This window comes from Rhinatrema bivittatum, chromosome 3, assembly GCF_901001135.1.
Source record: "Rhinatrema bivittatum chromosome 3, aRhiBiv1.1, whole genome shotgun sequence".
Classification (NCBI taxonomy): Eukaryota; Metazoa; Chordata; class Amphibia; order Gymnophiona; family Rhinatrematidae; genus Rhinatrema; species Rhinatrema bivittatum.
Window position 1 is genome coordinate 481,986,711 of NC_042617.1, and position 24,462 is coordinate 482,011,172.

The 24,462-nt window shown below is 40.7% G+C and overlaps 1 protein-coding gene across 4 annotated transcripts in view; it reads right to left on the minus strand.

The window, feature by feature from the left end:
* Positions 1-24,462, minus strand: part of ITSN2 (intersectin 2) — a 337,690-nt gene that overhangs the window by 55,195 nt on the left and 258,033 nt on the right. Inside the window, exon 30 of one of the 4 annotated variants that reach the window (XM_029596040.1) lies at positions 15,276-20,938. The exons of the other annotated variants lie outside the window; for them this stretch is intronic. Within the exon in view, the coding sequence (XP_029451900.1) occupies positions 20,937-20,938 (2 nt within the window). The 3' untranslated portion in view covers positions 15,276-20,936. Of the gene's footprint in view, positions 1-15,275; positions 20,939-24,462 lie in introns of those variants that run through there. 4 annotated transcript variants of the gene reach the window in all.

Sequence of the window (24,462 nt, forward strand, 5' to 3'; positions counted from 1 at the left end):
TGATTGTCGGAATATCTACATGAGAAAAAGTGGACCAGCTACAGTCAAGTTGGTGGGGGGAGTAGATTTGGGACTAGGGAGTTGCAAAAAGTTATTTGAAATTTTAGAGATTTTATCCTGAAAATGAGTCACTATGCGGTGACACGGTGTGTTGTCAACTTCAGTGAAGGAAGTTTGAGGGACTGTTAGATTCTTGACAATGTTAAACAAGACAGAGAGAATTCAGTTTGCAGCGCTTATATTATTTGAGTAAAAAAATTTTTTGGCGATATCTATCTCTTTTTTATATTTCCTCAGGCAGCTGAAGAAAGAATTTTTAGTGGAAGTAATGCGATATTTTCGCCAGTAACATTCATAGCTTCTAAGGATGGACTTAGAAGTTCGAAGAGAATCAGAATACCAGGGAGCAGAGGGTTTAGATTTTACATGACAGGGAATTAGAGGGGCAATAGAGTCAAGAGTATTATTAATAGCAGAATTCCTATTGTTTTGAGTGGCAAGAGCAGATCAGACATATTGGTCGGTGGCGGTCTAAAGCATTCACTTCCTACATCAGGCCGGAGTCATGAGATGGTCTTGGGGGTTGGGTGGTATGCAGACATTTTATGGTCAATTTGTTTGTGTTTGTTTCTTGCGGGATCTGGAGCGGGTGACATCGATCATGAGTGTGCTTGGGTCGTGGGCCACTCATTTGTCCATTGGTCATACAGGAGGGCTTTGGTGAGACCTTGCAGCGAACATCAGGGACTCACATCGGAAGGTCAATGTGTTTGCTAGTTCGATCATTGTGGGATGATATGGAACCAGTTATTAACTGTCATCATGGACTTAAAGGAGTCATCAGTTCGGCAGTCCTCGTGATGCATTTGGGGCATAATGATCTGAGGGTGTGGTCTTGTAGGGAATTAGTGGCAACAGTTTGGAAGGACTTTGCGTCTTTAATGAACATGATGCTGGGCACTCACTTTGTGTGGGTTAACATGCTCATACAGAAATTTAGGAATCCACCTCTTTGGAAGCGCAGGGTTAAAAAAGTCAATATGTAGGATTGTGGGTAGAGGGGCAGGGGTTTTTCAGATTAGACATGATTCCCACAGATGCATCTGCCCACTTTATAGGTCAGATGGCATTCATCTGTCGGAAGCAGGTATTGACTTATTTAACAACGTGCTTCAGGAGGCATCTGAGAGGGGTTTTTTGTTTTTAAGAGTGGAAGGGCTACCCTTGTAAGTCTTTGTTTGTGGTGGTAAACCTAAGCCTAAGTTGTTTTTTTTGTTACTTGATTAACTGTAACACTTGGAGATGTCATGGTGGAGGCATGTGTTAGCTGCAGGGGCTGCTACATGTGGCTGCTTTCGCAGTGGTGCTCCCGGCTAGGATATGGTGGGGAGGACTGGTAAGAGGCAGGGGTGCCGCTGGTTTGCAGGATTGTTGCAGGGGTGAGAGGGGTGGAGCAGTATGTCACTGGGGAATGTTGGCATATGGACTAGGGAAGGAGGCAAAAGGGAGGGAAGAGACAAGATCTTTGAGATGGAGGTAAGGAGGGGGAAATCACTCTTTGGAGATGTATTCCATTTAAATTCCTAGCAGATGCTGGGAATAAAGGGAGGATTACAGCTCCAGCAGGGTGGCTTTCGTTTCCCATTGGGTGCTTAAGTTTGGCTGCGGGAATAACTGCTCAGGGAGGGAGGTTTTTTATTTTTTATTGATGCCAGAAGAGTGTGTGTGTGTGTGTGGGGTGGGGGAGAGTCACAGCTCTGGAAGGGTATTTAAATGCCTAGCAGTCGGGGGAGGGTAGCTGGGTAACAGCAGCCAAATTTAGGCCTGCTATTGCACTGCATAGATTTGACTGGGCAAATTTAGCCGGTCGGCTCTGAATATAGAACTAGCAGGCTAAATTTGAAACCCTGTCCCAGGAATGTCTCTGGTCAACCCCCTTTCTGCTTTGATAACTTTGTGCAGTCTGTGAATTTGACTACACTCAGATAGCTGGTTAGAAGGTTCAATTTTGAAAGGGGGCAGATTCATCTGGATAACACCTGCTTTTAGTCAGGTACATCTTTTGAAAATCGATCTTAATAACAGTAAGTTAGAAACATTTTAAGTCTAGCAGAGGCATGGCAGGTCTGTAAAATCATAAACAGCAGGTGCACACAACAAAATGCATTTCTTGAGTTTGAATTTCACAAAATGTAGGCAGAATTATTGTGCAGGCAATGCCTTAGAACTCAGTTCACTCTTTCCCTCCCTGTAAGGCACTCATTTTCATCCCAACCTAGTATTCCCCACATGCACCCATCAGGGCTTTCAAATGAGGCAGGTGCCTGCCGAGGTGCTAATGTGCCTCATCAGGGCAGTGGGGTGAGTGTTCCATGCAGCTGCTGTGGTAGCAGGATTGCTCCGAAGCCTTTATACAGCAGCATCATTGAAGGGCACCCACTTTCAGGGCATGAGTTAGCCTTTTCAATCTCACTGCGATTTGTAATTTATCCTTAATGCATGCTTTTTGTTTTTTTATTATGAATGTTTTATCTCTTGCAAACTGCTTAGTTCCACTTTGTGCGTATACGCGGTATATAAAAATCTTATAAATAAATAAATAAGTTACATCCTATCTGCATACTTCTCCCAGCTGCCTCAGTGGTCAAATCTGGAAGTTTCCACACCCACTCGGGCTTGAGCTGTTTCCAGCCCACATTTCTAGAGCAGCAGGTTAGGAACTGGCAGGTTTCAGGCCTCTCTATTTCTTATGATTCCACTAAAATTTCTCTTCCTGATGTTAATCCTCCGCAGTCTTATTCCCTTCTGCAAACCACTAACATCAAATCCATCTTCCCCATTCCCTACATTCTTTATCTTACCTACTATTCTGTCAGCTGCACTGTCCCCTGCTCTTGAACTTCAGAGTTTTCTTCCTCTCATCCAGCCATCTCCACTCCCTGACAGTATCTCATCCTTGTTGCTGTCGTCACACCTCTACCTTTCTTCTATGTACTCTCTCCTGCTCCTTCTCCTACTCTCAGCTGGGGATATCAATCCCAATCCTGGCCTTCCAAGGCAACTTTCACCCCATTGGTGCATATCAAACCATTACACCTCCACTCGTATCACTATTCCTCCTCTTCCTCTCTCATGCTCACTGTGGAATGCCCACTCCATTTCTAAGAAGATTGCCTATATTCATGAACTCTTTCGCTCCCATACTTTTCATTTCCTTGACTAAGACCTGACTTTCCTCTGAGGATTCTGCTTCAGTTGTTTCTCTCTCTCATGGAAGTTATTTTATTCCCAAACATCTCACACAGTAAGTAGGATGCGATGATGGTACTGATCTCCCCCTTCTCTAATGTTTCAACCCCTTCTTCCACCTCAATCTCACTCTCCCTTTTTCTTGAGGCCCACTCCATTTGCCTATTCAACCCACTACCTCTCTTGGTGGCTGTCATTTATTGACCCCCTGGCAAATCCTCCTCCTCCTTTCTCACTGAGTTTGATTCCTGACTTTCCTTCTTCCTTGATGATTTTAACCTTCATGTTGATGACCACTCTGACTCTTATATCTCAAATCTCCTTTCCTTAATCTCATTTTATCTCCAACTTTGCTCTAACACTCCTATTCACAAGCATGGCCACTACCTTGCTCTAGTTCATTCCTCTAACTGTTGTCTCTTAGACCTCTCCACCTCAGTTCTTCCTATCTCAGATCACCTGATAACTTTCACACTAAAGCACTTTCAACTCCAGCCTCATCCAGTCATCATCCACACCTTCAGGAATCTTCAAAGCTGTCAACCCTTGTATCCTCTCCACTGTTTCAAGTCTCCTTTCCTCCACTACATTGTCTGAGTCAGTTGACAAAGCAGTATACTCTCCTCTACTTTAGACACTCTTGCCCCTCCCCTTACCTGTCCTGTAAAGTACACCAAACCCCAGCCCTTCACTCATCTCTAGAATTCACTTCTTATGCTCCTGTGCTCATTTTACAGAACATCTCTATTATCGCATGCCCAGACTTCATACATTTCAAATTCATGCTGACCTCCCTTCCAGTCTGCTATTATACTTGCCAAGCAAGGCTACTACATTAATCTAACAAACTGTCTTGCATACAATCCTCACCGTCTCCTTGCCACATTCAGTTCCCTCCTCAAACTTCCTTCACCTCCCTGCCCCTTCACTGTCTGCCCAGACTATAGCTACTTCCAGGTCAAGATTCACAAAATTAGTCTTGAGTTCTCAACCAGATCACCGATACCTCCCTCTCCTCCACTTTTTCCACTACCCTCCACCACTCTCCTCCTTTTCTGAAGTCACAGTGGAGGAAATTGCCCATCTTCTCTCCTCTTCCAAACTCATTACTTGTTCCTCTAACATTCCCACACAGTTCCTCCGCTCTCTCTCTACTGCAGTCATCCCTTCCATCTGTCACATCCTCATCTATCACTCTTCACTGCTACTGTTTCTGCTGCCTTCAAACATGCTGTGTTCACACCACTCCTCAAAAAACCCTCACTAGAACCTACCTATCCTGTCAGCTATCATCCCATCTCTCTCCTCCCTTTTGCTTCCAAACTACTTGCATGTGCTGTACACTGCTGCTGTCTTGACTTATTTTCATATCAAGCCATTCTTGATCCACTCCAGTCTGGTTTTTGCCCTCTACATTCTACAGAACCATCCCTTGCCAAACTTTCAAATGATCTGTTTATACTTAAAATAAAAGGCCTTTACTCCATCCTTATACTCTGCGTTTTACACTGTTGGATCACCATCTACTCCTCGATACTTTGTCTTCACTTGGATTTTGGGACTCTGTCCTATCTTGATTCTCTTATCTCTCCCATCACACTTTTGTTTCCTTTGGCAGATCCTCCTCTACTGCCATATTATCAACTGGTGTGCCTGAGGGTTCTGTCCTGGGTCCTCTTCTCTGCTCTCTGAATACTAATTGCTGCCTGGATATTCCATCACTATCTTAAACTCAACATGGCCAAGACAGAGCTCCTTATCTTCCCCCCTTCCTCCTTTCTCTATTTCCGTGGATAACTCTATAATCCTCTCAGTCCCCTCAGCCTATAATTTTGGAATCATCTTCAACTCCTCTCTCTCTCCTGCTCCACACATATCCAAAACATTGCTAAAATGTGCCATTTCTCTTTCTATAATATCACCAAACTCTGTCCCTGCTTTTCTGAACACAGCACCAGAACCCTTATCCACTCTCATCATCTCCTCCTCACAGGTCTCCTAATGAACCATCTCTGTCTATTACAATCTATCCAAAATTCAGCTGTGTGACTTATCATTTGCCAAAGTTGCTACCCCCATCTAACCCCTCTTCTCAAGTCACCATAGTGGTTCTCTATCCACTCCCGCATACAATTCAAACTGTTCTGCAGCTCCTCACAGCCTCTTATCTCTATAACCATCCTTGTGTACTCCACTCATCAGGCAAGTTACTCCTGTCTATGCCTTTCTCCTCTACCGCCAAGTGCCGACTCCATGCTTTCCACCTGGCTGCACCATATGCTTGGAAAGGACTGCTGAACTGGTGTGTCATGCTCCCTTCTCTTGCTTTATTTAAATCCTGTCTAGAAACTGACCCTTTTGAGGCTGCTTTAAATCTGAAGCTATGTCCCACTTATACCATCAGTTTTTATCCATTGTCTTAATAAATTAAATTCCTGAAGTCTCTTTTGCCCTGTATGCTTGTCTTGATTAGACTGTAAGCTCTACTGAGAAGGGTCTGTCTCATATATATTTGTATAGCGTTGTGTACACCAAGTAGCGCTTCAGAAGTGTTTAGTAGTAGTAGTAGCAGCAGCAGTAGTAGTGATGGCCTTCATCATTTGTTTCTAAATATTTTAAAGCCATTATCCTAAAAAAAATGTTAAATTATTCTATCATCAGCAATCCCTTGCCATGAAGGATGATTGTCTTCCATAAATGCCTTATCTGTGAGTTCAAAGATGGCTGATGGGGCCATTTGATTTGAGCAGGGAAGACAAAATAACATTTCTGGAGAAGACCAGGAGGAAAAGCGTGAACAATGAATTGAAACCCCAGAGCCTGCTACAGCATGTTCACGTGGGCTGGTGGAGAAACAGAACAGAGAAGCTGCAGGGCTGCCACAGAATGGCATGTCCTATGCAGAAGCAGCAAAGATTTCTAGTGTTTTCCAGAAAGCACTGGAATTTTGTTATGCTAAGTGCCCCATACAATCACATAACCTACTTATGTGATGTGGTGAATCTGCTCATCTTCAAACAACTGGGCTGCAAATGATTCTACAATAGTAGAGGAATCAATTGAGGATCTAGCACTACTAAACATTTTTGAGTTATCCTTGAGGCTCACTTTAGGATAACTACATTGGAGAAACATCAGTGCTCCAGAGTTTATATTCAGGGGGAAATAAGGACCTGTGCACTGCATATTCACTAGTTACATTGCAAAAAAACAGAATATAGCCCTTTTGTTTTGTATATTTGCAAGACATGGTTAAAGATTACCAAAGTACAATAAAAGCCCCATTATCTGGCATCTAACCAATGGGAAAGCTGAATTACCCGGCATCTAGCTTTTATTTTTCCTGCCGAGTAACAAAATGCTAATCAACATTAAGGAGCACAGTAGCTTTCCTCTTCTCTGCTCTGTTCCCTGCAGGTTGCTGTCTGGAGCAGGAAGCAGGGGTGTCTCAGATAACTGCATATTCAATAAATTAGCATGGACTATTGTCCATGCATACCAAATAATGGGGCTTTTGCTGTATCATTCTATTTGTAATAACCCTAAATTTATTCCTGTCTTCACAGGCTTGAAATATTGCTTTAAAAAAAAAATCAGTATATCAAGGATTTCTGACATGGATGAAATACTGTTCATAGAAGAACTAAAGTACTTAGGGCTTCTCAGTATTTTAAGCTTTACCATTTCATTATCAGGATTCTTATATGCACCCACTGCAGTCAGCATGAAATAAAGGTGAAATTGATAACTATATTATATTTTATATTAGTGTGTCAAGTTAATAATCTGAAGTCTCATCACCTACACATAGATGGTCACTCCATTTGAGGAACAATTTTATTAAGGAAGACTAGCTAATGATTTTAGAAGCCCTTGGGTGTTCTTTAATGTCTGGGAACTAAAAAATGAAATTTCAGACCTATTAGTAAAAATGTGTAACCTATCATTAAAATCATCCATTGTACCTGAAGACTGGAGGATAGCAAATGTAACCCCAATATTTAAAAAGGGCTCCAGGGGCGATCCGGGAAACTACAGACCGGTTAGCCTGACTTCAGTGCCAGGAAAAATAGTGGAAAGTGTTCTAAACATCAAAATCACAGAATATATAGAAAGACATGGTTTAATGGAACAAAGTCAGCATGGCTTTACCCAGGGCAAGTCTTGCCTCAAAATCTGCTTCACTTTTTTGAAGGAGTTAATAAACATGTGGATAAAGGTGAACCAGTAGATGTAGTATACTTGGATTTTCAGAAGGCGTTTGACAAAGTTCCTCATGAGAGGCTTCTAGGAAAAGTAAAAAGTCATGGAATAGGTGGCGATGTCCTTTCATGGATTGCAAACTGGCTAAAAAGACAGGAAACAGAGAGTAGGATTAAATGGACAATTCTCTCAGTGGAAGGGAGTGGACAGTGGAGTGCCTCAGGGATCTGTATTGGGACCCTTACTTTTCAATATATTTATAAATGATCTGGAAAGAAATACGATGAGTGAGATAATAAAATTTGCAGATGACACAAAATTGTTCAGAGTATTTAAATCACAAGCAGATTGTGATAAATTGCAGGAAGACCTTGTGAGACTGGAAAATTTGGCATCCAAATGGCAGATGAAATTTAATGTGGATAAGTGCAAGATGATGCTTATAGGGAAAAATAACCCATGCTATAATTACACAATTTTGGGTTCCATATTAGGTACTACAACCCAAGAAAGAGATCTAGGCGTCATAGTGGATAACACATTGAAATAGTCGGTTCAGTGTGCTGCGGCAGTCAAAAAAGCAAACAGAATGTTGGGAATTATTAGAAAGGGAATGGTGAATAAAACGGAAAATGTCATAATGCCTCTGTATCGCTCCATGGTGAGACCGCACCTTGAATACTGTGTACAATTCTGGACGCCGCATCTCAAAAAAGATATAATTGCGATGGAGAAGGTACAGAGAAGGGCTACCAAAATGATAAGGGGAATGGAACCGCTCCCCTATGAGGAAAGACTAAAGAGGTTAGGACTTTTCAGCTTGGAGAAGAGAGACGGCTGAGGGGGGATATGATAGAGATGTTTAAAATTATGAGAGGTCTAGAACAGGTAGATGTGAATCGGTTATTTACTCTTTCGGATAGTAGAAAGACTAGGGGGCACTCCATGAAGTTAGCATGGGGCACATTTAAAACTAATCGGAGAAAGTTCTTTTTTACTCAAAGCACAATTAAACTCTGTAATTTGTTGCCAGAGGATGTGGTTAGTGCAGTTAGTATAGCTGTGCTTTAAAAAGGACTGGATAAGTTCTTGGAGGAGAAGTCCATTACCTGCTATTAAGTTCACTTAGAGAATAGCCACTGCCATTAGCAATGGTAACATGGAATAGACTTAGCTTTTGGGTACTTGCCAGGTTCTTATGGCCTGGATTGGCTAGTGTTGGAAACAGGATGCTGGGCTTGATGGACCCTTGGTCTGACCCAGTATGGCATTTTCTTATGTTCTTAAAAATCAATATAAAGATGTTAGATCAATTTCATCCTACCACTACGCCACCGGTCCTCTTGCTGTATTTTTTACTTCTACAGCTCTAGTCATCTCTGATTTTCTCTCTTTAGTCCATTTTCTCATTGTCCTCCCTCAGTGGCCTGTGTCTACTTTTGGTTGCACAATTTATTTATAAATATTTTTAGATCTCTTTCCCAGTTCAAAGATCAATTAAGGCTGTCACAGTGCTGGCATTGCCACCGTGGCACCACAAGATCCCTGTGATGGTAGTCCATACCACTAGCCAAAAAAGGGCCGTAGGGGGCGAAAGTGTGCAGCTGGCCACATTGCGGCGGCGTGGTATCAGTAATTATCGCATGCATTGCTGTGGTAACGCAGACGATAAGGTCCTATTGCAATTTAAAGAATGACCCTCTAAGTTAGATATTGTGAGATAATGGCCAAGGGCAGTTGTTGGTTGTAGATGCTGCTGCCAAGGATGTTATTTTGATAAGAAAATGCATCATTTAGGGGAAAATTTTCATAATACATGCATAAGGCCTGATTTTCAAAATCATTTACATGCTTAAAACTGGGTTTTACATGTGTAAATACACTTTACCTGTGATAAGCGGACTTTTGAAAATTGCTCTAATATATTCCATTGAATTTAATAGGTTTTACCTGCGGTAAGTGCATGTATCATAAGTAAATGGCTTTTGAAAATTGCTACAATAGTAGGTTACATTTACATGCATAGCTCCTTTGAAAATTCATCTGAAAGCTGAAAAACCTGCAGGATACTATTTACCTTTGATCTCTGCACCAAATTTCAAAGAGAAAGTGTGCACATGCTTCCTCTCTTTCAAAGTTGCCTGAGGCAAAAGAATGCGCAAAGATTTGCACGTCCTTTTCCTGCAGATACCTTCTCTAACCACAACATAATTTTGAAAATACAGAACCATGGCCATTTTCTCCCCTGCCCTGGGAATGCCTTCCCTACATTGCAGGTAAAAGCATGTGTGTTGTGGAACTATGTTTACCTGCATGCAGTGTGGGAATGGCTTTGAAACTAAAAAACTAAATAAATAAAATAAATAAATAAATAAATGAATTTAACAGCAGCATTCCAATGGACTTTGCTCATCACAGACAGACCACTACAAATCAAAATAGTACCAAGCAACTTCATTCCATTTTCTAACAACCAATGCAAATTGTTTAGTCTTTTCAATCGATTACATATATTCATTGAAACACTGGACACACCTTCATTAGGGTAATCACATCAATGTCTAATCCAGTGTTTCTTAAATGTGGCTGCTAACACATTTTCAGACCACTGGACATAAAGGTAGCAGCTAACCGTCAGGCCGATACAGTAAGGACGCGGAAGAAAGAGTGTGGTAGTGTCGGGCGCACCCTCGTTTGCCGCACGCACAGTCCGGATCACATACCGCTCGATACAGTATTTAAATGGCATGCAAATGCAAGCCGCGTCCAAAGCGCGTCCATGAAGAGTCAATGAAGCGCAATCCATTTTACTGTATAGAGCGCTATACAGCGCCTATACAGTATCCTGGGTGCGCTGGTACCTGTCATTTCAAATGACATTTGAAATGACAGGTACCAGGAAGTGGATACAGGAGAAGGGCTGGTGCAGTTTGTTTTGTTGTCCTGTGCAAATGATTGCTTCACTGCCTGACCCCCTCACCCCCCGGGACAAGACCTTTAGAGGAGCCAGGATCGGGCAAACTTTCCCCCAGCCCCCGCTCACCTGCCCTGGCCATGTCCATGGGTGCCGGTCTCCCGGGCGGGCGGGCGCGCTGGCAGCTCCGGAGCAGCCCCAGTCCTCTCTCCCCTCCTCCCGTGCGGCTTCAGCAGCAGCCCGGGGTGGATCGGGCGCTCCCCATGCGAGGCGCGGCTTCCAGCAGCCCTTGCCGGCGAAGGTGCATGAACGCTCGCCTGTACGTGCATGAGCGCACGCCGTGACCTCGGACATCCAGCCGGGCGCTCTGGTCACGGCGTGCGTTCATGCACCTTCGCTGCCATGAGCGCCCGCCGTGACCTCGGACGTCCAGCCGGGCGCTCAGGTCACGGCGTGCGCTCATGCACCTTCGCTGGCGAGGGCTGCTGGAAGCCGCGCCTTGCATGGGGAGCCCCCGATCCGCCCCGGGCTGCTGCTGAAGCCGCTCGGGAGGAGGGGAGAGAGGACTGGGGCTGCTCCGGAGCTGCCAGCGCGCCCGCCCGCCCGGGAGACCGGCACCCATGGACATGGCCAGGGCAGGTGAGCGGGGGCTGGGGGAAAGTTTGCCCGATCCTGGCTCCTCTAAAGGTCTTGTCCCGGGGGGTGAGGGGTCAGGCAGTGAAGCAATCATTTGCATGCGCTCATGCACCTTCGCCGGCGGGGGCTGCTGGAAACCTCGCATGGGGAGTGCCCGATCCGCTGAAGCCTCACAGGAAAGTTTGCCCGTGAAATTTAGTCTCTCTCTGCTGGGGCTTGCCTGACGCTCCACTCTAATGCAGGGGTAAGGGTAGGCGGTAAATTAGCAGGTTAAACACGCGGTAAAACTGCAGGTTAAAAAGGCGATAATCGGGGCGCACGTTACTGGATCGGAGGGAATAGCTAGTCCGATCATTTACATATCATATACATGCAGCGGGCGGAAAGGATTACCCGTTGATTTCAAGAAGCGATAAGGATGGGTTAAAAGGGATAGTGAATCGCGGGTTGGACTTACGCGGCCAAATTGTGGGTACAAAGCGGGTTAGAAGCAGGGTAACCGCGGCTGCGCTTTACTGTATCGGACTGATTGCATATTTTAGGGAAAAATGTTTAGGGATGTGGCCATCAGCAAAAGCTGGAAGCTGCATTGTGAGCCTGCCAAAAACTTTGTTTCAAAAACCCCCATAATCTCAAGTCAGGTCATTTCATTTATTACATTTATTATACTAACAAGTGCTCCAGGAGAGTCACAAAATAAACAAGCAAAACACAACTCCTAGTACCAAGAGTAATTCTATACGGTGCTTTCTGCATTCCTTCTGAAACATTTGCTCTTCACATCGTGACTTCTCTCAACTCTTTGTAAATTCAATACTCAAAAATAAATAGAAAACCTATTCAAGCTAAGGTGATAAAAAAAAGTATAGTAAGCTTCATATCATCAAAAGTAATGCAGAAAACATTCTAATATAACCTCTAAAACAGAATTATTCTGAATAAAAAATGGCAAAACTATAAAAGTGTAGGATTTAAAAATACCGGAAAATCTCAAATTTCATGGAAAAGTGATCTTAAATTATCTTTAAATAAAAAAGATCTCCTTCTCACAAATATCTTAGACAGAAATGCTAAATCTCACTTCACTATAAAAATGACACAAGACAATTGGCAAAGACCTTAAAATTAATCAGTAGAAAGTGTGACATTCTAGATACCCGGGTCAACCCCCCACCCCCATGCAAGTCATGTGGGAAAATTGCTAACTCTGTCCCCCTCCTATGCCCCCTTTCCAAAATAATTTATCAACTTTGAAAACTAGGAAAATCCCATGTTCTCCCAAGGGCCTACCCTACACACAAAGCTTGGAGAGTTAGGTCCAGCCATTTAGAAATTCAAATAGAGGACACACAGAGACATATCTAAGGATCTGATTTAAGCAGCTGTGCCTTGAACTTAGGATAAAAACGACGACTTTCTAACCAGCAAAGCCAAATTTGTCAATGGGACTTAAGAGATATCTGCCAAAATGTCAGCAATTTTAATCATTTTTAATAACCACAACCTTTAATAAACCATCTTTTGCTGCTGAAAGCCAAAATATATTCAAGACTATTCTTACAATGAGAAGAATCTTAGAGCCCCACTAATATGTCTAACAGCGCGGCATCATTAATACATACTTCTTGCTAAAAACAAAGCAACCAAGAATGAGAAGGCTGAATACCTTTCAAGTCAAGACCAATTATATCAGCTCTAAAAGCTGGAGCTCCTGTGATCATTTACTTGTGAGGCCCTCTATGCCAACACACACACACACAGAATAAAAAAACATTATACAATCTGTTATCTAGGATTCCAAATAACTTATATTTCCTTACAACTATTCAAACTTGCCACAAAGCCCTCGAGATCCGTCGAATTTTCAGCGACTCTCTTCAGTTCTGACAGCTGCCTGAGCGACTCTCTCTCCTTCAGGATCAGAGGATTAGCCACGGGTTTTAATCCTTTGTGAAACATTTCATCGCTGTCTTCATCTACCACTATACAAAACATTTGTATCATTCTAGTCAAACTAAAAGTTGTTTACTCTTCTGTCTCCTTTATGTACATGACAGAGAAAACTGGCAAGCACAAGAATGTACCTAGAACCGGTAAACACTATTTACATAATGGGAAAACATTACCTTGCCATGATGCATGGCTCAGCTTCATCTCTTAAGCATGCAGGCACAAAGTATGCTTTGCATCATAGTAGGGGAGGTGACAAGCTTAGCTAAAGGCACTATTTAAGCATTACACTTTTCACTTAAGAGTGTACCAATAGCAACAAGATGGTGCTGAACAAAAGTTGAAAACATATTCTCTCTCTCTTTTTTCAATTTTTCTTTTTTTTTTTTTTTTATCAAGGTAGGCCTTACAATTGCATTTCAATGTTGATTGTAGTCAGGCTGAGGGGGTGACAAATATTTGTTGCTTTGTTAAAAAAAAAAATTAATGGAACATTATGCTTTTCACTTTATTCTTAGTTCTGTCTATCTAAACCCTCTCCAATAAGGTAAAAAATCATATTTAGCCATGTTTCACTGAAACTACAATTATCCCAGAATGTTAAGTTTCTATGTACCTAAATGTTCATAAGAGAAACCCCCCTCTCAAAGTTAATCTTTATTTGTTTGTTAATTTATTCTCCCCCTGTTATGTTCTCCCAGTTAACTCAACACGTTCCATGTAAACCAATGTGATAACATGTGTTGAATGTCGGTATATAAAAATAAATAAATAAATACATATCTGTCTGTCTTTATGTTCCCTCCCATGTACTTTAATTGGTGGGGAAAATTGTTTGGTGACACCTTTTCCAGTTGAGATAAGACCGTCTGGGACTAGCTGGGGGTCATTTTTATGCACTGGCACATCTCTTCGGATCGGCCTTCCAAAGGTGTTTCGTTACATTTATGTGATGCAGACAGGTGAAAACATGGCTATTCAAACAGGTTTTTCGGAACAGATTGCATGTTACTTTTTATCTTTGATATCCTCATTGTTTTATAAATCATAGCTCCCAGAGTACTTTTTGGATTTTGTACATTTTTTAAATATTTTTCTAATTATATTATGAAATCTTATTTTGTATTATAGACTGTTTTGCTTTTATATACTGAGTCGATTTTACTGTTGGTTGTTTTTTTGCTTGAATTTATATGTGTATATTGTTCTCTGCTTTGAGCTTTCAGTAAAAGCAAGTTACAAATAAAATTTGATTTGAGAGTTGAAATTCAAAAAGCATATCTGCAGCATTCTAGTAGCCATACTGGTTGTAGAAAAAAATTGGGTATTTTTGGTTGAACCTACATCCAAAAATGAATTAGTACACATGCTTTTTAGTCTTCCATGATCTCAAAAGCTCATGCACATCACCATCTTTGGATTCTTACAGTGTGTAGGTACCACAACCTACAAAAAAATCCAAAAATAATAAAACAGCATTACCAAACTTCACAGCTAAAAGAGGAGCACACCTGCATGTATGTGAGAAAATCAAATGGTATGAAAATTAATAAAAAATAATAAGGCATGGGCCTGATTAATCTAAGATCTAATGGGAACTCTGGATGAATATGCATAATTTCCCATCACTATCATACACACAGGTGCCACTGTGCACTAGCTTTGGGGCCTCATATTTCCCTTTAGATATTTCTTTTATTTATTTAAAATATTTATATTCCATTTATATGGACTAGCCATTCTAAATGGATGACAAAATACATACACATCTCAGTAACGTATAGCACAAAACACAAGTACATTCCAGCCCCAACATCCCCCATGCAAAAGTATCTAAAATAAGAATATTAAACTCACTTTTAAGAAAAAGCTTCTAGAAATAAAAAGATTTAAAAATAAATCCTACAGAATTAAATGAAATTTTTCATATGGTAAAATCCAATCTTCTCCATATTTTCTACATGCTACAGCCAATCTTATACAAAGAGAACATTTGCATAAAGTGACAGCTGTTTTGTTGAAATCTTCTCTCTTCCAATAGGCTAAAATAATATAGATTACAATAGGCAGAAAGGAAACCATAGCCACAGAAGATTTTATTGAAGCAAATTTTCTTGGGTGTTAATAACCAAGTTGCCAATGGCATTGAATCTCAAAGGAGAGAACTCTGCGATATAATCAGATTCCTACCCATTACCTACATCTAATGGAAGACAGAGTCTCATTCTCTACTTTTGCTAAGAATACGATCATCTTCACATCAGCTACTGAAACAGAACACACTGTAACATCACACAAAGAAACATACTCCAGGGCCAGATGCTTGTGTGTATCCCTTTAATTAACACCTTTGCATAGATACATGTAACAATCATTTAAAATGAAGAGACTTAAATTACCTCATGCCAAAAGCACTTTGTATTTGCATAATCTAAACAACTTCAGTAATTAACCCAACTCATTATGGAAGTTGCAGCTTTCATAAATCAAAATAAGATTTTAAAGCAGCTTTAAACATTAACAGCTTCTAACAACTAATTGCATCATAGCAGCATTATTTATGACAGCTAAGTTCAACCTCAAGGAAAAGATGCTCTTAAAGCACAGAAATACATTCAAAAGTGCATGAAGAGGATAAAAGCTCTTTTTTCCCAAAATTTTCCTTCTTTTATTACTTTTCATTGCATGTGTAAAAATATAGAAGTAAAATGTGTTTACAATATTGCCAAGAAATGTAAAAACTGGTTGATAACAAAAGAGGAGCAAAAGCACATACAGGTTTTCCTTTCATAGACCTCTGGTATAGATTTAAACGAAAGCTTACGGTGCCGCGCACAAAAACAGTGCTTCAAAATATCCCATGGTGAAGAGTGCAAGTGCACAATCTCTCTCTCTCTCTCTTAAGGCAACAGTCCCCAGGACAGTTTAAAATGCTAAGCACTGCTCTGTCCTTTCCTTTTTCCTTTGCTAGCGAGAGCTAATTTTGATGGAAGAAGAGAGAAGCTTCAGCAGTTGCAGGTGCAATTCCCCAAAGCAGCCCGTACTAGTACAAGTCTGCTCGCATGAACTTCTGGCTCTAAGTTATCGATGAGATTCTTTGAGGAGCTCCCTAGATCAGTCCACGCTGACAAACATGTCACACCTTAGATGGCTCTTACTGCACCTGATTCCAGTTTCTCATGCAGCCACGTCACATTACGCAAAGTGTATGGATCAGTTGCATAACTGTGTGTCCGCTGGCATTAATCCAAAACACCCTTCCTACACTGCTACACACCAAGGAGATGGGAAATCATGGGCGGGGGGGGGGGGCGAATCTACTTTTAAGTTTAAAATTCCATAAGCAACATTTATTTTAGATTGAAATATTACTCCTTGCATGTGTAGATTGTGTACATTTTTTCTTTTAATGAGTCAAATGCACCTCAATTTTGCTGGGGCATTTCTTATATATTTAACACCAGATAACATTCGGTTTAAAAAAATGGTCAACAGATATTTTAACACTGAAAAAACATTAATATTTTCCTCTTTTTCAAGACATAAAAATAATGAAAAGTAAATTGGTTTGTAAGTGCCAGTTTACATTTCTTTTTGAAAGAATTGCCTGTTCAAGGACGCCTCTCTCCTGTTGTCAGGGAGGGTTGGGAGATGACAAAAAAGAAAGAGAGGGGAAGGGAATGGATAAGGAGGAAAAACAAGGGCAGAGAAAGGGGAGGAGGAGGAGAGAAAGACGGAAGAAGGAATAGTGAAGTGAGATGGGAAGGATGGGGGAAGAATAACGGGAAAAGACGGATGGACATGGAAGGAAGGGCTGAAAGAGTCAGATGGCAGAGAGAAGGGAAAGAATCAGTACTCATTTTGGGTTTTTTTTCTACTTCAGTCACAGGATGTCAGAATAATTCTGCTTCATGGTTGCCATCAAATGCCTAACGAATGTGCTCTTTTAACAAGAAATCCTAATTTTAGGAATTTGAAGTACTATGTAGCAAGGAATGCTTAGACAGTATTTACTACAGCACTCAAATTATGAAAATTCCTGTACATAGCAAAATATTTTTGTCTTTCAGCTTGTTATAAAGAATAATAATTGTAAGTAGAAAAGGACTAAAAGGTAGGAACAGACTAGACATCCATGAGACACACACACACGAGCCTAGCATGAATAGATTATTGATGACTTTCTTTCTATAGAACTGAGAGTGCAAGGATCTCATCTCACTACTTAGAATATGTGGCTGAAAGAGGGACTTTTCACTCTAGAATGGACAAACATCCACTTAATCTTTCAGATCTTTTTTTTTTTTCTTCAAATTATCAATCACAGTTTTTCCATGTTTATTTGCTTTTTCTGCTTGAACTTGCAGTGATGTCTATCTGACAAAATCCAATGTCAGATTATTTCTTTGCTACAGGATTCAGCAGAATCAATCACATGGGCAAAATCTCCAATGCAAACATAAAATTCTTTCATTAACATGCAATAACTGCAAACAGAATACAAAAAAATCCCATGGAATGTGTATTACTTTGAGCCTCTGGCTCTCAGGCTGAATTAACTGGGTGCTAGGTGCATGAAGCAGTGCATAATTTGTTCGAGCCATAGTCCCCCTAACTTCACCTGGGTTTTCATATATAACGCAACTAGGTTGTTCTTTTGGGGGCCTTAGACCGAAGTGTAGAAACCATTACAGAGGGGCTCGGTCTTCTGCAGAATAGCTTCTTACATTGGAAAGTACCCATCATGAGAATGCTGTTTTTTTAAGAAGGTACTAACATTAGTACATGAAAAGCAATGAAAACATAAACCAATATGTCAGCACTGCCAATTCTATAATCTGAGGATACATTCCCAGCCACACCAATGCAGACTAGCTGCATTACTGTTAACTCTTCTAACAGATGGCCTATTTTAGGTTCTTGGGCATCCATGAATAATTAAGCCATGTAAATATTTTGTCTTTAAAACTAATGCTATAAAATTCTATAATCACATAAACATTTATTTCTTTTGATTTTGATCTCGGAAATGATGCCAATTTTGAAATGGATTTTTTTGATGAGGCCATAATAAGATCAACAGCCAAGGGGGGGGGGGGGGGAGGGAGAGAATGGGCAAAACATATTTTGGGGCTAGAAGCAGCTTCACACATAGGCCTACAGACAATTTGCAGGCTAGTGGGATCATCTCTGAGATGAGCATTGCTGACATGCTGTTTAGCATTGTTTAAATACAACATTACATGTGCAACATTTTCACCCATTTTGGTTGCAATTTTCCATTTGCATTAAAAATTATCAAGCTAGTATTCTGTTTAAAGTAAACATGATCACACCAATAGATACATCAGTTCAAATTTTAAATGTTATATCATTCTTAATATTTTTCGTGAACTGCATTTTTAATTACATTCAGAGTATTTCACATATAACATGTCAATCCAAAACTCTGATTACATGTACCACTTTGCTCTTCTTTTGATTATTGGACAACTTATTTTTTAAGACTTTTCTCACCGCTCCCTGAAAAGTCTGGGATTAACATCACCACAGAAACAGTACCAAAATAAAGAAATGTATTAATACTGTGAAAACTTTGGTACTCTGAAACAGACTTTAATAGTTCATAGCACTGGTTAGCCCTCCCACCCCGAATCCCAGACAGTTAAAGATTTCAGTCGTTGGACTCATTTGCATCGGGAAAAATGTTGATCCCCGTGCCAGTCCATTTTTAGAGTTGCTTTTGTCACTGTGCTGGATTTAATCTGGGCAGAGTGTACAGGAGCTTTTTGTTCTCTACTACTTTCCCCAATTCTAACACCAATTGAAAGTCTCTCTTTCGAAGCAACACAAACGGTCTTGGCCAGCTGGTATACTTCTAATGGATTCATATTTTAAGAAAACTCCCAATTTCAAGAGAAGAACATGTTGTACACTTAAGTGGAACTCTAAAATGTTTACGCATTTAATAGTGCTTTTTTTTTTTTATTAATTCAGTATGAATTAATATTGTGTTGCCTTGATTGTAGCAAAATGTAATTGGCATAAAATTCTCATCATAACTCTTGATATGGGCGCATGAACAATATGTGGCACAGAGATAGTTCTCTAAAAATACTGTATAGTAACTGAAATCATTTTATACATTGGCTATTAAAAAGGCTTGGAGTATGGGTTTTAAATTAGTTGCAAAGTTCATACTTCTCCAAATAGTACCTTGCAAAATTCAAACATATACACATAAGTTATATACATATCAATAGCTGTACACACACACACTCTTAGTTCCATTAGTTATTAACTGTAAAGCTTTTCAGCTGCTTGTACCACTTTTCTTTTGCTTACAAACCGGAGAGCACTGTTTTTAAAATGTTATTGCAGTTAATGTTTTTGTCCTTTAAATGAGGAACTGTTGGAATCGGATGGATGGACTGCCAAAACGCAGGCCTGGATTTAGGAATAGGCAACACACAGCTCCTGCTGTCGTGCCTTCATCCAGGTCCACTAGGAGTATCAACCCTACGGCAACACAAACTTGATCACGAATCTTCAGTGGCATGAGCCCTTGCATGCTGACAGGCCCACTGGCGTCCTGTCCCCTCCTCCTGCACAGACTATCTGTGACCCTGGAACCCTGGGCAAGGTGGCGGGGGCACTGCAACGCGAGGGCTTGTGCAAGCCCTGTGCTCGGAGCCAGGCCACTGAACAGGACCAGCAGCAGAGATGGGGGGAGGAGGTCTCTTATCTCCAACAATTTCTGGAGAGCAGCCTCTCGGCACTGCCTTGCAATTATTTAGGAGACCCAGGGGGAACCCCCTGCCCAACCCCACTACCTATGGATGCTCTGGTTTTAAATTTGGCCCTTCTACAACATACATTTTCCAAGAGTTGTGAACAGAAATAAAAAGGAATGGCTTAAGGTGACTGTGTGCTTTGATTTTATTGAAGAGTTTGGATGGATTGCTCACAAGACTGCAGGGCAGCAACTACAATGTAAATATCAGCGGTTTAATCTTGGGTGGGCACTAGAGAAATATTGCAAAATATCCATATTAAAGCACCCAATATATTAAATTGTTGCAGGGCCATATAAATAAAATACTGCTGTGTATATATCTGCCTGTCTGTTGGTAATAGTTTGTCATTGGATTCGACATCATAGCGGCAGACTGTGCCAATGCGTGTAAGATTCCCACAGAGCAGTCCAGATGTCAACATTTTATATCTGGACATCAAATCTCAGACCACACTATTGTGGAAACTAAACAAAACCTAGACTATTTCCCCACATTTCCATCAGGACACGGATCCCCCTTACAGAGGTAACAGAGGAGAGTGGACACGGATCAAATCCTCGTACAGAACATCTCCAAAATGCATGGCTAAGTAAGTCAGACTATTCAGACAGAATAAAAAAATGAAAACTTGTCGACAAACAAGCGTGCTGTAGCAGAAAAGGGGAATGCAAGAGTTTTTTTTTGGGTGGGGTTTAATAATTACCAAGGAGGCAAATTAACAGAATTCGTGGTGGCAGTAGTAAATTAAATATCGAAGCAGAAATCAACAAGCAAATGTTAATATTTGCAAATTGTTCACAAAATTGTAATAATCGATATAACCCATACATACACAACAGTTCAGCAAACTAGTGCAAATAGTGGGTCTTTGTGTGTCTTGACTCCCACCACGCAAGCTGGAACCTGATTACAAGTGCTAATTACATTAAGAAAAGAAAGATAATTTACAAAACCCACACAGACAGCACTGAAAGCCACACAAAGATCCACTATCCTTCCCGTGTCTATCAGGAAATTTAAAAGTAGAAATCACATAAAAAAATGGCCTCAAGTAAATTTAACATTAAACGAAGCAAATTTGATTGTGCAGAACATATTTGACCAGGGCTGCCCACCCTGCTCCACGCTATAGTCAAACTTGGATAGTGGGTCTCTGAGGTGCTTTCAGACTGGAAGACAACACTGGGTCCTAAAAAACAAAACAAAACAAAACAAAAGATTGAGGGATAAAATGAACAAAATGGTAGAAAAGTGGCAGAAAGACTATTTGGTAACTTAGAGCTACATAGACAGCACTGTGATCACAGAAAGACAACATTAAATATTTTGAATTAAAATGGTTGGGAAAAATCAAGTATTGTGATGTCACTCAGATTTATGTTGAAATACTTTGATATACAGTCTAAATATAATGAGACACTAACGATAAGGCAGTATTTAACAGAACTGCATGGTGATACAATGAGCTATTCCAGTGAATCTAAAAACAGGTATTTTTTTCAGGGTAACGAAAATATGTATTTGGTTTATGAACCAGTTTCTCTTTAACATGTAATGTGTGTATCTTGAAAACCAAACCTGTCTGGGGGTGTCAGCACTGGATTTGGGACCCAGTTCTGTAGCCTCCGAAAGTTCAACTACAACCTGCTCTAATGCTTGCATTAAGGATTTTTAGTGCATATCCTGCAATACTCATTATAACCCAAGACGTTCACCCTCTCGCATGTCTGGACCTAAACAACCCACTTTTCACAATCACATTAAATACAAATAGTTCCCCATGTTCAAGCCAAGAAAAGTAAGTTGCTTACCTGTAAATGGTATTCTCCATGGATAGCAGGACCAGTTAGTCACACTTGTGGGGGGTGATGTCAGACAGCACCAAGGATGGAAGTGCCTATTGAGCATGTGCAGTGTGCTGCACATGAGCTGTGGCTGTATGAGATCCCCCCAGTCATATATAACGACTAATAAAATAATATAATGAAAGCTGATAACGCCATGGGGATGGTAGGAAGGTATGTGTAACTAACTTGTTCTGCTGTCCATGGAAAACACCAGTTACAAGTGAGCAACATAATTTTCTCCCTGGAAAAGCAGGAAAGAAAATCATTCTTATGGGGACTCCAAAGATATGCATATTCTTTTCCCAAAAATTCGCTGAATGCATGTTTGCAGGAAGAAGTCATCACCAAGTTATTTATTTAAACAGGTTTCACAGTACTGACTGGGCAATATGGGTGTCCCTTCAGGAGTCAGCAACTAGGAAATAGTGGCTTGCAAAGGTTAGCACAGAGCTTTTAAGTGGTTGATCTGCAAATGCCGTCAACAGAAACAGACCCCAGGTGAGCCCTCAAGGCGGCCATGGCTCCAACATTATGAGCCTTGATAAGGCCCTATAAAGATAAGCCTCCTTTTTAAAATTTATGGCTGTTATGAACCAGACAACCCAAGCAATGCTGGGTAGTTTTCGCTAGTAAAATTATAATCTGAGATTTAATTAGCAATGGTGCATTTGATGACTGGCAATCTAGGTCTGTAAGAGACAATGTGTTCAGAAAATTTTCTGTCATCTTTGGTTCAGCTTACGTAAAAGGATAATGCCCTTTAAAGTCCAAGATGTGCAATGCTATCTCAGTATTGTGTGTGTGAGGACTTGGGAAAACCATGAAACTATCTTTGGTAAAACTCCAGATGAGTATGAAGTACCACTCTATTGTTGAAAATTTTGTATATGGTGTGTATACAATGCCTGGAGCTCACTTACTTTTCTGGTAGGGAAGAACTGCCATCAAGAAAACTACTATTCAAATTTAGATACTTTGGGCTACAGAAGTGAAATACAGTTGAATGGCAGTCGCATAGTTAAGTCAAAACCACAATGAGATCCTATGATATGAAGGATGTCTTCACGGGATGGGAGGAGAGAAGTTTCATTGAGGCAGACAAAAGATCATAAGACTTGCCATACTGGGTCAGACTGAAGGTCCATCAAGCCCAATATCCTGTTTCCTGCCATGTCCAGGGGTAAAGAGATTCCAGCCTGCTTAGCCCAAGAATAAGCAGTGGATTTTAGAAACTGTACCTTAATAATGGTTAATGGACTTTTCCTCCAGAAACCTGTCCAAATCTTTTCTTTTTTAAATGCAGCTACATTAATAGCTTTCACCACATCCTTTGGCAACAAATTCCAGAGCTTAATTAAGCATTGAGTAAAAATATATTTTCTCTTATTAGTTTTAAATGTATTAGTTAATAACAATTGTGTGTCCCCTGTTTTTGTACTTTTCGAAAGACTAAACAACTGATTAACGTTTACTCGTTCTATTCCACTCATTATTGTATAGACCTATATCATATCTCCCTCTCAGCCATTTCTTCTTCAGGCTGAAGAGTCCTAACCTCTTTAGCCTATCTTCATAGGGGAATTGTTCCATTCCCTGATGTTTCAAGAAGTGTTTAACCACGGACAGAGAAGACAGCACCTTACCCTGATCCAGGTTGTGGCAAGCTGTGATAGCACTATGAAATCTGTCTTAAGACCTGATTTAAAACAGATGAAGTAAAGTGTCAGATTTTGAACTGGACATGAGAAAGGGAGGTTAATCCTGGCAGACCAACCAACCCATAATGGAATCATCACCTCTAGAGAACCTCTCCTTCCCAACATCAAACAGGAAGATGTCCTAGGGCAGTGGTACCCAAACCTGTCCTGGGAAACCATTAGGGTTTTCAGGATATCCACAATGAATATGTATGAGATAAATTTGCATGTAATGTTGGCAATGTATGTAAATCTATCTCAAGCATATTCACAAGAACATAAGAACATGCCATACTGGGTCAGACCAAGGGTCCATCAAGCCCAGCATCCTGTTTCCAACAGTGGCCAATCCAGGCCAAAAGAACCTGGCAAGTACCCAAAAACTAAGTCTATTCCATGCTACTGTTGCTAGTAATAGCAGTGGTTATTTTCTAAGTCAACTTAATTAATAGCAGGTAATGGACTTCTCCTCCAAGAATTTATCCAATCCTTTTTTAAACACAGCTATACTAACTGCACTAACCACATCCTCTGGCAACAAATTCCAGAGTTTAATTGTGCGTTGAGTGAAGAAGAACTTTCTCCGATTAGTTTTAAATGTGCCACATGCTAACTTCATGAAGTGCCCCCTAATCTTTCTATTATCTGAAAGACTAAATAACTGATTTACATCTACCCGTTCTAGACCTCTCATGATTTTAAACACATCTATCATATCCCCCCTCAGCCGTCTCTTCTCCAAGCTGAAAAGTCCTAACCTCTTTAGTCTTTCATCATAGGGGAGCTGTTCCATTCCCTTTACCATTTTGGTCACCCTTCTAATATTCATTGTGGATATCCTGAAAACTTGACTGGCTGGAGGTCCCCCCAGGACAGGTTTGGGAACCATCGTCCAGGGGTCTTTCTACAGAAGTTCAAAGGAAACCAGAACTCAGAGACCCGATGCTGGAGTTTGAGATATCTTTATATTCCCAATAAAACTTTGGGTGTTCTGATCTATCAAATACTCAAATATCATAAATGCAGGCCTGGCAAATGGTCCTCACTATTTCTCCAGTAAGTAAGAGTGGGAAAGTATAGATACAACCTATTCCAGGCTTTGAAAAGCCACAATTGTCTCACCATTTTATAGTGGCAGAACCTTACAGAGGATCCAGAAGATCTAGGTC